The 13,528-nt window shown below is 33.1% G+C and overlaps 1 protein-coding gene across 1 annotated transcript; it reads right to left on the bottom strand.

Moving 5' to 3' along the window:
- Positions 1 to 4,999: 4,999 nt before the first annotated feature.
- Positions 5,000 to 11,673, bottom strand: LOC123653757 (luciferin sulfotransferase-like). Its single transcript, XM_045589741.1, has 8 exons — positions 11,654 to 11,673; positions 10,551 to 10,702; positions 10,353 to 10,452; positions 8,042 to 8,180; positions 6,175 to 6,301; positions 5,758 to 5,852; positions 5,275 to 5,455; positions 5,000 to 5,109 (listed from the first exon to the last, which is right to left on the bottom strand). The coding sequence occupies exons 1-8, from the start codon at positions 11,671 to 11,673 to the stop codon at positions 5,000 to 5,002; spliced, it is 924 nt and encodes a 307-aa protein (XP_045445697.1).
- Between the last annotated feature and the right edge of the window lie 1,855 nt (positions 11,674 to 13,528).

The raw sequence follows: 13,528 nt of genomic DNA, 5'->3' as shown, positions 1-13,528 counted from the left end.
ATGCTTACTGCCGTTTTTAGGTAAAAATACGAGCGCGCAGTTCACAATCTCGGAGTTGGCTGTACACTGTGGAGTCAGTAAACGAAGTGTGTCGCATAAATCTCAAATAGGCCTTTGAATACTATTGCGTTCAATAATATATTTAGCAGCTTTTTTTGTGTTTTAGTTATCTGCTATTCTATCTATATAGAGGGGTTTTTATATTAGATAGCGGATAAAATAATCTAATATTTATAGATAATCATACAACCCATTATTTATTTTACGGTAAGCGTTATTAAGGTTGAAAGAATATTTTTATTACTTTACTAGTTACTCAAATGTACACAGACCCAAATTGTACTCTATTGCAACGGAATAAGAACCATTTTCCTTTCAATATACAGAACTAATATATTGGAACGAAATTCCTTACGACAGGCTTGACATTTGGCTGGGCGACCGAAGGGGAAAAAGCAGGGATATTCCGGTATGGATTATTTACCTTTATAAAACGGTACTTATCGAATCAAAATAACGGTAAGAGAATCATTCGGTAACCGAATCATATCGGTAATACAGTATCGAAATAAACCGGTAGTTGGCATAACGTTCGCGTCGTAAGTTTAAGCGGGCAATTCCCGTTCTTGTAGCTGCGCTGCGCTAGCTCGGATTGCGGTCCGAACGTACACCATATCTCTATCTCATTCGCTCCCGTGTGTTGCGTGATATTACTAAAAACTTATTTATTTGTGATAGACGACAGACCCCGGGCGTGGCGCGAGCAAGTTTTCATCTCTTATTCGCGTTAATGTTTACATTGCATATAACGAATAATTCAAAACAAAAAACTTATTTACTTTCATAGTTAAAGAAGCCAGTCTTATGAAAAACCAAGCATTATCAATAAAAGCAAAAGAACATTACAGATTCTTCATTTCAAACGATGGCTCACAGATTTTGTCACCCTCTGTTACTTCTCCGAATCATTTAAAACCGAAATACATAACGTTTTATTTCGGTATTACAGTTTAATCGGTAACCGTTTTATTACGGTTTTGGAACCGAAATAAAACGGTAACCTTTTCAATCGGTAACCGATTCATACGGTAACCGTTTCAAACGGTTACCTTTATGAATCGGTTTGGCGAACCCTGGGAAAAAGTGCTGCATACGTTTTGAAGTCTTTACTAGATGGCGCTAACTATCATTTTAAGAGCATACCAGTTTAGAAACAAAACTACGAAATCAGTAACTTTAGTACAAAGTCATTAACTAGTTTTTAAATATTTATAATTAAAAATAAATAGTAAAATGAAGTGAATACCTATTGATTTTTTCGAACATTTTTTTTTCAGAATTATATTTATGAGGTTTTTCAAATCTTATTCTACACTTAAGGTCCTCATTAGTAGTATTTCTGGAGAATCAGGCAACATTAACTCATTGACCATTTTTTTGTTATCAAAAGGGAAGAAATTTCTTAATGTATTTAAAAGAACGAGAGGAGCTAAATTTAGGAATAGTTTAGGGCAGGAATAGATATAGGATGTTTGTCCGTATGCAAAAAGGAACATCTGAGATATCAAAGGATTTACAAAAACATGTGCAGCTCTGTTAGATGAAGCAAAATTACTATATATTTTATCTTCTTCAAACTTTCTAGGTAATTAAGAAAATCTGCAAGTGGTTCCTTTTAACATGTAACAGTTGATAGCTTTGCTCATATACAAAAAAGAACCACACCCCAGAGATTTACTGATACCAATGAAACTATGTATTTATAATATCATAATGTAGCTTTAATGACCAAAAAAATATATTAAATTATAACGTACAATACAATACGTTTATTCGACGTTATCATCAAATTATATTTCGAAATCCACCGTATCTAGTCCATCTATGTCGTCTTCTATTGCATTATCACTAATGAGACCATTATAAAAGCTCTTAACGTCTTGTATAATGAGATGTAATAGGAATTGAATATCCGCTAGTTTCGTTGATAAATACAAATAGACATTCAGACAGACAAGAATTGTAAAAAATGTTATTTTGGTATATGTACCGTGTAAACATACATACATATGTGCTGTGTGGCTACGGCACTAAAGAATTTAGCCACCCCCTCTCTTCCCGTGGGTGTCGTAAGAGGCGACTAAGGGATAACAAGGTTCCACAACCATCTTGGAACTTAAGAAGCCGACCGATGGCGGGATAGCCATCCAACTGCTGGCTTTGAAATACACAGGCCGAAGACAGGCAGCAGCGTCTTTGGTGCGACAAAGCCAGTACTGCGGTCACCAACCCGCCTGCCCAGCGTGGTGAATATGGGCAAAACACATGAGTTCACGTTATTTTTGACGTAAACTTGTGGAGGCCTATGTCCAGCAGTGGACTGTATAGGCTGTAATGATGAAACATACATAAGCATTTAGTAAGAAGCGGTTATTTTAATATTACAAACAGACAATAATTTTATTTATTTGTATAAACCATAAATAATTTTTTGTATAATTATAAACGTCATCTGAAAGCACTGGTTACAACACTTGTGACATTTTTAAAAGGCATTTTGCTTTTTAAAAAAATTAAAAAAAAATATTTCGTGGACATACAGACGTATATGTGAAAACTGACGTGGTCACGATAACTGCCGTAAAACTCATTGATCAAGAACATTTTTATACGCTTCAGAATTAACCAAAACTAAGTGCTTTAGAAGACGACACGGTGAAAGTCAATGTAGTAATTATAATTAGCAATAAAGTAAAATGCACTAATCGTTTGTATATTTATATCTATGTAAATGATGTTCGTTCACAAATACATGCGCAGTACCTTTCTTTTCTGGGTGGACAATGGCGCGAAATATTTTTTTATTCTGTCCAAAATACACTTATAAATATGCAATATTATTAAAATTTTTATTTTTTTATTTTTCGTAAGTTGTAAAAATAATAATATATATTCTTTATTGCACTTAAAATTTTTGTACAGTTTTTACTAGAGGAGATCTCTTCCAGTCAATCTGTGATAGTGAGGAGCTAAAATAGCACGCTAAGAGAGTGCAGTAATGTATAAAGATAATAATAAAATATACAGATTCTTGAAAATAAAAAGCTAATTAAATAATATTCATAGCATCATACAAATACATACTGTATACATGTACACACCACGACTTATATAAGAATATACATATAGATATTATATATATTTATGTAAAATACATACATAATATACATGCTATACAATAACACAATAAAAGTACAAAAATGGTGCGAAACATTTATTATAAAATAAAATTGGTTGTCCGTAAAGTTGATTTACGGACGATAGTTTAACGTGACAACATCATAACAAAACATCTCCTCGGACGCATAGGCCAATCGAGTGGAAGAGAGATAGATGCGGTGCAAGCGTACAATGAGCGTAATGGGACAATGACTCATCCTTTTTCGTGCATGCAGCCGGTCACGTTAAAATAAAAAAATATTTTTAGAACTAGAAGTTTCGTTTTAAATTTACAATAAACAATGAATTTAATTGTGAAAAATGAAATTATCAGGCGTGTACTTGGATTTTCCAAACTTTTTTTCTAAATACATAATATAAATCTTATACTATTAAACGAGCAATTCTTATATTTATGTATATAGATTATCTCGGAAACAGCTCCAACGATTTTCATGAAACTTCGTATACAGGAGATTTCGGGGGCGATAAATCGATATAGCTAGGATTCATTTTTAGACAATGAAAAAATGACTACAATATTGTTAGAATACGTAGGTAAATTTCGCAATTTTTAATAAAGTTGTAATAGTTCAAGTGGGAAATCGGCCTGTCGCGATCGACTGAGATGACCACGGTTCAAATCTCCGTGTAGGTATATATTTATATTATATTTTTCCTTTTTTTTCTAATTGCACTCATGATTTTTTATTTACTTATCCAGTTCATATTTTTTATTATTATGTCGGTAAAGTCGGAAAATATTATTCATTTTTTATCAATATGTAATTCTTATTTATATATGATTTCCAAAAAAGACGATTTACAAAAAATACCGAGCTTAGCTCGGTCACCCAGGTACTGTAATAGAAAATGTAATAGTTTGGCACAGACAGTTAAGAAAATATATCTATAGAATAAATAATAATGTTAGGTGTTATATTGGAGAAAAATCTTTTTTTAATATAAGGTTCACAGCATTAAAATATTTTGACGTTTATGTGTACTAAGGTGAAAAAAATAAGACTTTTCGTAACACAATTGCCCACGAATTTTTACTAGGCGTTTCTATCAAATTTTGAATAATATTTAAGTGCTGTATTGTTATTTCATATTATAACTAAAATTTAACTCAATAAAACCTTTAAGAAGAATCTTTATAAAGACAGTTCAGTAAATTTTTATTTAATGTTGTGTAACTGATGAGGAAAAAAAGGTTTTCTTTTAGACTTTTAATAGTAAATGCTTTTGAGATTATAAGTATAACATGATGGTCAGATATTGTAACGAACGAATTGTGTAAATTTCATTAAAATTATATATTTTCTTATAAATAAATATTTAGTTATTTATTAATAAATAAATTGGAACAATTGTTGTAGTCGAAAGCTACATGCTAATTAAAATAACTACAGAAAATCGTTTCAAACAAGACTGAAGAATCTAATACAATGATATAGATATTGTACTCGTAATTTCTAAAAGCAAAGACGCGGTATCGCACTGTATAAAAAGCTCGCTTCTTGATACGCTTCCTTCTAAATAATTGTAATAGGTATATCTTCGAGATATATATTTACATACGCGCTACATCTCAGGCTTCAACACCACAAAACAACATTGTATCATTGCGATATTGTATTGTAGCGGTCAAGTGCCAGCCTTTATTGTTAAAAAAGGCTTTGTTATAAAGCTGTGATTGGAGGATTCTCATCGAGCCGAGAGTTCTTTCGTCTGCATCACGACTGACAATGTGTTTGATCTAATAAATTATACGGCTTTAGAAATGTGGAAAACGAAAATCAGTGCCACGTAGGTTGTCAGCGATCCATTTTTCAGCTTGTTCCGTCATTTCTTCGTCGAAGTCGTCTCGCCAACCTCCAACCTTACCTGCAAAAAAGTTATTATTAGAATTGTTTTTCATTGATTAGATTTAAAGATCTAAGAAATGAGAGAAATGAAAAAAAAAAAACTTTTTTATATTAAGTTAATTTAGTACCTTCAATTACTGTAAACAATAAAGACATTATACAGAACAAAAATCCTAATCCTCACCTCTTCTCACAAAACCTGAACCTTTTGTGAATACGCCAGATTCTTGAAATTCTTCAAAATTGACCGTCTTGTTCTTTTTGAAGTTCTTGAAATCGAGGTGTTCATTCAGTTTTTGAACTTGTTCCTCTGTCACTTCCTTCCCAAGGAACTTCGCCACACGTCGGATTACAGCTGGCAAGTCCTAATCATTTGAATAACAAAATTGAATTTTAAAATAAATGTTATAAACACGACACGGTCAGTCGGAGACGCGGGTTCGAATCCCGCTGGAGCGGTCAATTTTTGATATGATATTCAAAAATGTTATAAACACATTAAACTTCAAACTAGACAATTCACAAGTGTTACAAATCCATTTTATGTTATATTATAGGTATATATTAAGCACTATATTACTATAACAAAATATAAATAACATTAAATACAAATAACAAAGATATCTCAATATAATAATAAATAAAACTGTATAAACGTTTAACAAACCTTAGACAATTCTTCGTAAAATAAAAATAGCAGATTCGGATGATTACGTTTCTCCCATGCCTCTAATACATGAGCAAAATACGGCGCCCATAATACTGCATTGAAAGCAAAAAAAAAAATAACGTCGTACACAGATAAAAAGATTAAGCAGAATTTACGTGTGTAAATAGTTGTGTAGCTGTAACACATAATAAATGTGATTGTAAATTGTGAGCATGTCTATTTTATTAAAATCATCACGAAGGAAAAATGCATGTCGAGTGTCCTGATTTTCTCAGCATATTCTACATTCCAAATCGATGGGAGTTTTACATTAACTCTAATCTCATTTCAATTTTTCAATTTGTAAAGAGACGAATTAAAAGGGCTGCTAAATTTTCGATTAATCCGATAGATAGATATCTAACTCAACCTTACCTTCGTTATTAATAAAGTAGTTCCAATATGTCTTAAAATCGGTATTTTGTGACATAATTCTCATCAATCTATTGTGATGAAAGAATGAAATGGCGACATCCCTGGGATCTCTGGCAATGTAAACAACCTGTAAAAACACTTCTTGCAATAAATAGCATAGTCACAGATTTAATGGAGCTATAAAATCGTGAAATAGTATTTCAAGAGATAAATTAGATCATTGATCAATGTACGTGCATCAAACACGAATTTACATTTAAGACATCTATCCGGAACATATTTCAGCATACTTATTTAAAATAACCAGAGCATAACGAAATCTAGTGTATTTTATATACAATAAAAGAATAATAATAATAACAATAATAATTTACTCCTTATTGTACCTATAAAAAAGAAGTCTACAGTTTATAACACAATACACAATAATTGTGTTTACAGGCAAAGGAAAAAAAACCGACTTCAATTACATCAACAAGTAATACAACGTAGATCGACGGAAAAAAAGTAACTACGCGTTATCAAAGAGGAGACTAAGAAACTAGGGATATCTCCTTTCCAACAAAAAAAGGATTATCAAAATCGGTAGATCCAGTAAAAAGTTATGTGGTGTAATACAAGTAGGTCGACGAAAAAAGCGTCAAGTAAAAACGCATTATTAGATATAACGCGAAAAGTAGTTGTTAGATCTCAAATAAATTTAAATGCGACCAATTGACACACACCACCAACATAACATACATTAAAAAAAAAAAATAGTCGAATTGAGAACCTCCTCCTTTTTGGAAGTCGGTTAAAAAGAATTTTACAACAGGGGCGGTGTTATCGCTAAACAGCGGTCCCTTCCAGACTACCAGCGTAAAGGGGATAATGTGAAAAATCGTAAAAGTGTGCGAAAGAACAAAATTTGACTAAGCGTTAATGAATAATAGCAAATAATAGATTTTGACTTTCATTGTTTTATCCAAAGAAACCGTTGCTGAACTTCAGGATGAATGTATATTCACTGTTTCAGCTCGTAGATATGTCATGTTCTATGCTTTATATTGTAGGTATATGTAGATAATAAACATGTATACGAATAATTATTTTATAATAAAAACAATAAAAGGGGCTAGTTAAGAATATTGGAATATTTTTGAAAATTATGATAAGTTTTAATTTATTTTTATGTAAAATTATCACTTCAGCCTAATACAGTCCACTGCTGGACATAGGCCTCCACAAGTTTATACCAAAAATGGCGCGAACTCATGTGTTTTGCCCATAGTCACCACGCTGGGCAGGTGGGTTGGTGACCGCAGGGCTGATCTATGGGGCTGGCTTTGTCGCACCGAAGACGCTGCTGCTTAAATAAAATATCTACCTTCAATAATAGAAAAAAATATATAGTATATAATGTGACAAAAAAAAATTAAAGTTAAAAATAATTAACATTAGAGACTATAAAATTTTCTGCTTGCTTTTTTAACCCATTTCAAAAAAGGAGGAGGTTTCTCAATTGGACCGTATTGTATATTTTTTTTTATGTGTTCGCGGATAACTTTGTCATTTACAAATCGATTTCGCTAATTCTCTTTTTATTGGAAAGGAGATATCCAATTGGTGGTGCCATGACAAGAAAATCAGGATCTGATTTTGGCATCCTAGAGAAATCGAAGGGAATCTTCGGAAATCGTAGTGGTGACTAGTGTCTTTGTTAATTTTTTTTTGTCTACTTACGTTGCATTACTTGTCGATATAACTGAAATCGGTTTTTTTCGTTTGCGAACAAACACAATTATATTGGTCTAGTAAAGTATCTATTGAGTTTTACTAGTTCCAATTAAAGTTAATGCGAATATAAATAGACATTTATTTGTTTTACCTTTGTCTTATCCAAAAGATTGAGCGGTAAGAGTGATAACGGCAGATGAGTTTTGATATATCTTGGTGAGGGCATTTTCCGTATATCATCAATTGTTAACGGGTATATTGGCTTCTCCATAGCCGGAAACATTGAAATCCTAAGAAGAAATTCAAACTATTATCAATCAAAACTTATCTACAAATATTAATGACGTTGTCATAGGTAACATACATTACATTTAATATATAAATTATTATCTGAAATGATGTACACTATATTTAAATTAATTTAGGTATACGAGTATAAGAATGGGCATCCTAAAACGCATAATAGCATAGTATATATTATAATTAATGTTTTTTTTTCACGATTCCGTAACTGATAATAATTCAAAATTGGTCATATCCGTGAGGAAAATCTGTTGATACGCAATAAACAAATGAAAGGATATTTCTCTTTTTTAACCGACCTCTAAGAAGGCGGAGGTTACTCAAATCAATCATATATATATATATATATATATATTACTTGTATTGACCTTGTCTATGTAATTGAAGTGGGTTTTTTATTTTGCGAGCAAACACGATTATCGTATTATATATCTCCATTAAATGATTTTTCAATTGTCAATAAAAGTATCGACAATTGAAAAAACCAAAACAAATTCGCACCATATAACTGATTTTCCGCAATTTTCATCTAGATTCATACATTAATACCATAATCATGTAATAAAACTTAAAAGGCAGAATTTTCAAGACAAAATGCACTTGTTTTGTTTTTACTTTAAATATAATTTTCTTGTGCGTTAAATAATAATAAAAAATTAAAATAATATTATTCATTCAAAACGCATAAAATATAAAAAGATAGCTTAAAGTCTAATTTACAGAGAGCGATACGATACGAGATATATACGATTACGAGAAAAGCAGGTGAAAATGTCGTAGACACAGCTTACAGCTGCTTTGCAGTCCGCACATTGACAAAATAATAAGTACTAGATCGTTCAATAAGTCCCGAGACTAACCTGGAAATGGCGCATATATTAAAAACTCTTTTGATTTTAAAAAAGTATTGGCTATCAATACAAGAATATGTGTCAAATTTTTAAAAATGGAACAATAAAATTATTGATTTTGAAACATTTAAGTGACGCTACGGTTGTAATTTCGATACAATGGAAAAAAACGAGTTTCGCGTGTTGATAAAACATTGTTTTTTAATGGGAAAAAATACCGTTGAAGCACAGCAATGGCTTATAAAATGTTATGCAGGATCAGCTCCCTCTAAAGCAACCATTTGTCGGTGGTATGCCGACTTCAAACGCGGTCGCATGGACACCAATGATGGGGAACGCTCAGGTCGTCCAAATGAAGCAGTGACTCAACAAAATATTAACCAAGTCCTCAAAATCGTATTGGAAGATCGGAAGGTAAAAGTGCGAGAGATAGCAGAGATAGTGAAGATTTCAGCTGGTAGTGGTTTCACTATTTTACATAAAAATTTGGCCATGAAAAAGCTTTTTTCTAAGTGGGTGCCGCGTTTGCTTACAACTAATCAAAAGAAACAACGTATCAATGATTCAGAGCGATGTTTGGCGCTGATGAATCATAATAAAAAGGATTTTTTACGTCGGTATATAACAATGGATGAAACCTGGATATACCATTTCACTCCGGAATCCAATCGGCAGGCAGCGGAGTGGAGAGCGGCTGGTGAAAGCCGCCCAAAGCGTCCAAAGACTCAGAAATCGGCCGGTAAGGTTATGGCGTCTATATTTTGGGATGCGCATGGAATACTTTTCATCGACTACCTTGAAAAGGGGCAAAATATTAATAGTGACTATTACATGTGCTTATTGGAGCGATTGAAGTACGAAATTGCGGATAAACGGCCTCACATGAACAAAAAGAAAGTGGTGTTTCACCAGGACAACGCGCCTTGTCGCAAGTCCGTGAGAACGATGGCCAAAATTAACGAATTGGGCTTCGAATTGCTTCCTCATCCCCCTTATTCGCCAGACTTGACCCCCAGCGATTACTGGCTGTTTGCAGACCTCAAAAAAATGCTTTAGGGTAAGAAATTTGACTCAAATAGTGAAGTTATCGCAGCAACGGAGGCTTATTTTGAAGCCAAAGACAAATCGTTCTACACACATGGAATAGAAAAGTTAGAAAAGCGTCGGAGGGACTGTATCGCTCTTGGAGGAGACTATGTTGATGAATAAAAATTAATTTTATAAAAAAGACCTTTTTTTAGTACTTAGTCTCGGGACTTATTGAACAACGTGTTATGTATGTAGTTACCGTTTATAATGCTTACTTACTCTAGGAATGGAAATCTTTTTGCGAGTGATGTAGACTTTGCTGTATCATAATCTAATCCATTCTCCAGTAACCACACTAATTCCTGAGTCCAAGTCGTACCTAAAAATTATAATTTAACGTCATCCAAAAACTTGTCATGCATATACCTTGAAAGTTAAATACATAAATGTTAACGTTTTAAAATCATATAAAAATACCTGATTTTGGAAATGAAGCAACAAAGACGTCGGAAGAATTGACTGGAAAGTTGTAAATTTCTTCAGCCATGAAATCCTCGACTAAGAAGTATCTTTTGGGTCCAACTTGAATGAACTTCAATGGAATGGACTCTGAGAAGAGTTGAGATTTTCTATATAATTCTTAAATTAAATTATAGTTTAAAGTAAATTTTAACATTTTATATTTAAGAAAATGTTTTTGCAGACTTTTTATCACTAACCACTATTTTTTGGCCTAAAATGTGTAATGATAAAACATCATATATAATGTATTTATTAATTATTTATTTTACACTTTATTGTACACCAAACAAATAAAATAAGCAAGCAACATTAGCAATTATTAGATATTACTTAACGTGATGTAAATTGTTTTTAACCGACTTCCAAAAAAGGAGGAGGTTCTCAATTCGACTGTATTTTTTTTTTTTTTTTATGTATGTTACATCAGAACTTTTGACCGGGTAGACCGATTTCGACAAATTTTGTTTTACTCGAAAGGTGGTGTGTGCCAATTGGTCCCATTTAAATTTATTTGAGATCTAACAACTACTTTTCGAGTTATATCTAATAATGCGTTTTTACTTGACGCTTTTTTCGTCGACCTACGTTGTATTATACCGCATAACTTTCTACTGGATGTACCGATTTTGACAATTCTTTTTTTTGTTGGAAAGGGGATATCCTTAGTTTGGTACCATGATAAGGAAACCAGGATCTGATGATGGGATCCCAGAGAAATCGAGGGAAACTCTCGAAAATCCGCAATAACTTTTTACTGGGTGTACCGATTTTGACTATTTTTTCGTCGATCTACGTTGTATTACTCGTCGATGAAATTGAAGTCGGTTTTTTTTCGTTTGTGAGCAAACACAATTATGTTAAAAGTAGTGAATAAATATATTATTATTATTATTTTACTGAATGTCACTCCGCCCGCCCAATACATAATAGCTACATATATTATAATAACTACTTATATAAATAATATAGTAATAATATAATATAATAATAATATAATACAATATAGTAATATGTATAATAGTAATAATACTAATAATATAAGCCCCCCAAAATCCTACCTTACGCCCGAGTCGACCATCAGACCTCGTGGGGGGCGGGCAACGTATACAATGAAAACTTATACGGCCAACAAGGTTCAGGTAAACCCAGTAAAATGGAGAGTTTTATTAATGATGAACGTATAGAGCCGCTTCCCGGGGGTGAGCGCCGGGGCACGTTTGGAGCTGACGCTGGACGTGACAGCATGCAAACCGTCAGCGGTTCTTTGCTGAGCAGGCGGGCGAGAGCCGGGGGACCCGAAGATACTACAGCCGACCAACGAGGCGGGGAGGGGACGGATGATGTTTTGCAGAGTAGGGCTTCGCCTACAAACTCTGTCGGCTCATCTGCATCGACCACAAATAAAGCAGTAAGTGATGACAGAAGACGCAAGTGGTCAACAGAAGAGCTTGAAGAAGTCATGTTCTGTTACTTCAAGGCTAGATCAGGAGGAGCCGGGTACATAAATAGATTAGAAGAACTTTTTGCAGCAAGAAACCCTGAAAATCCAAAAATCCTAAAATTTTACGGAAACACTTTAGCCAACCAAGCTCGTAGAGTTATCAAACAAAATGTTATTTCTCAAGAACTTCTCAACCGCATACAAAAAAGAGCTGAAGGAATAGTTACTACAGAAAACATAGATCATTTTTCAACACCAAGCCACATAGAACATACTCACATTCAAAGTGAGGAATCGGGTATAACTCAAATACAAACACTACATGACCCACCATCTAATAACACACAACCTACATCCACAGAAAGAGCTGAAGAAATAGACCAGTTGACACGAAATATAGAAGTAGATGAGAATCAGGAACCAATAGTTTTACAATTCTTACAAATTTTAGCTGAAATTAAAGACATTCCCATTGAAGAACGGTTATTCCTACCTAAAGCTAAAATAAACAAAAGTTTCATCGAAAATTTAAACATACTCAATAAATACCTACCTAATCTACTAGTAACTAACAATAGTCTACGTGAAATAAACAACATATTGTACGCAACTGCTAAAACATTAATAGTAAACAATAACCAAAATCCGTATGCACCTACAATAGCCATAAAACCAAAGCGTGATCCACCTTGGAAAAAACGAATACAAATCAGAATAGAAAAACTAAGAAAAGAGCTAGGACAACTAATAGAGATAGAAAGAGGAATCAATACAAATAGAATGAGGAAAATCAGGGACAAATTATACGCAAAACACAATATACAAAGTGAAAATGATCATAAGAATACAGCTGAAATCATCAAACAAAGAATCAAAGCTCTAGCAGGAAGAATAAAAAGATACGAAGAAATGAATACAAAAAAAGAACAGAATAAATTATTTGCCGAAAACGAACATAAACTATACAGAAGCCTGGGAAGTAATACCGCAAAAGATATAAAAATACCGAGTAAAGAAAATGTAGAAGAATTCTGGAAATCAATCTTATCAAACCCTCAACCATACAACGCGGAAGCTAATTGGATTAAAGAAATATAAACAATGTCAAACGAAGTAAATACAGTAGATTCAGTAGAGGTTACAGAAGACCAAGTAAAATTTGCCTTACGTAGAATGCACAATTGGAAATCACCGGGCCTAGATCAAATTCAAAATTATTACATAAAATATCTGACCAACGTACACAAATACTTGGCCTCATTATTTACAAACATAGTCTCAGGAACAGAGCCAGTAGAAGAATGGTTCACGACAGGTAAAGTTATACTGGTACCTAAGAATGAAACCACCGAGGACCCGAAAAACTGGAGACCTATAGCGTGCTTACCAAGTATGTACAAACTTCTTACTTCTGTATTAGCCAACGTTCTATATAACCATTGCCACAAGAATAACATCATTTCAGAAGAACAAAGGGGATGCCGCCGTGGAG

The sequence above is a fragment of the Melitaea cinxia genome, chromosome 5, assembly GCF_905220565.1.
Source record: "Melitaea cinxia chromosome 5, ilMelCinx1.1, whole genome shotgun sequence".
In the NCBI taxonomy this organism is placed as follows: domain Eukaryota; kingdom Metazoa; phylum Arthropoda; class Insecta; order Lepidoptera; family Nymphalidae; genus Melitaea; species Melitaea cinxia.
Note: the sequence above shows the minus strand (reverse complement) of the source record. Positions and strands in the feature narration are given on the sequence as shown.

Coding starts and splice junctions, on each gene's coding strand:
- LOC123653757 (XM_045589741.1), bottom strand. CDS start 11,673: ATGGTCGACTCGGGCGTAAG. Junction 6,302..8,041: donor ATCTTTTGGATAAGACAAAG/GTAAAACAAATA, acceptor GTGTTTTTACAG/GTTGTTTACATTGCCAGAGA. Junction 5,456..5,757: donor TTTACGAAGAATTGTCTAAG/GTTTGTTAAACG, acceptor TCAAATGATTAG/GACTTGCCAGCTGTAATCCG.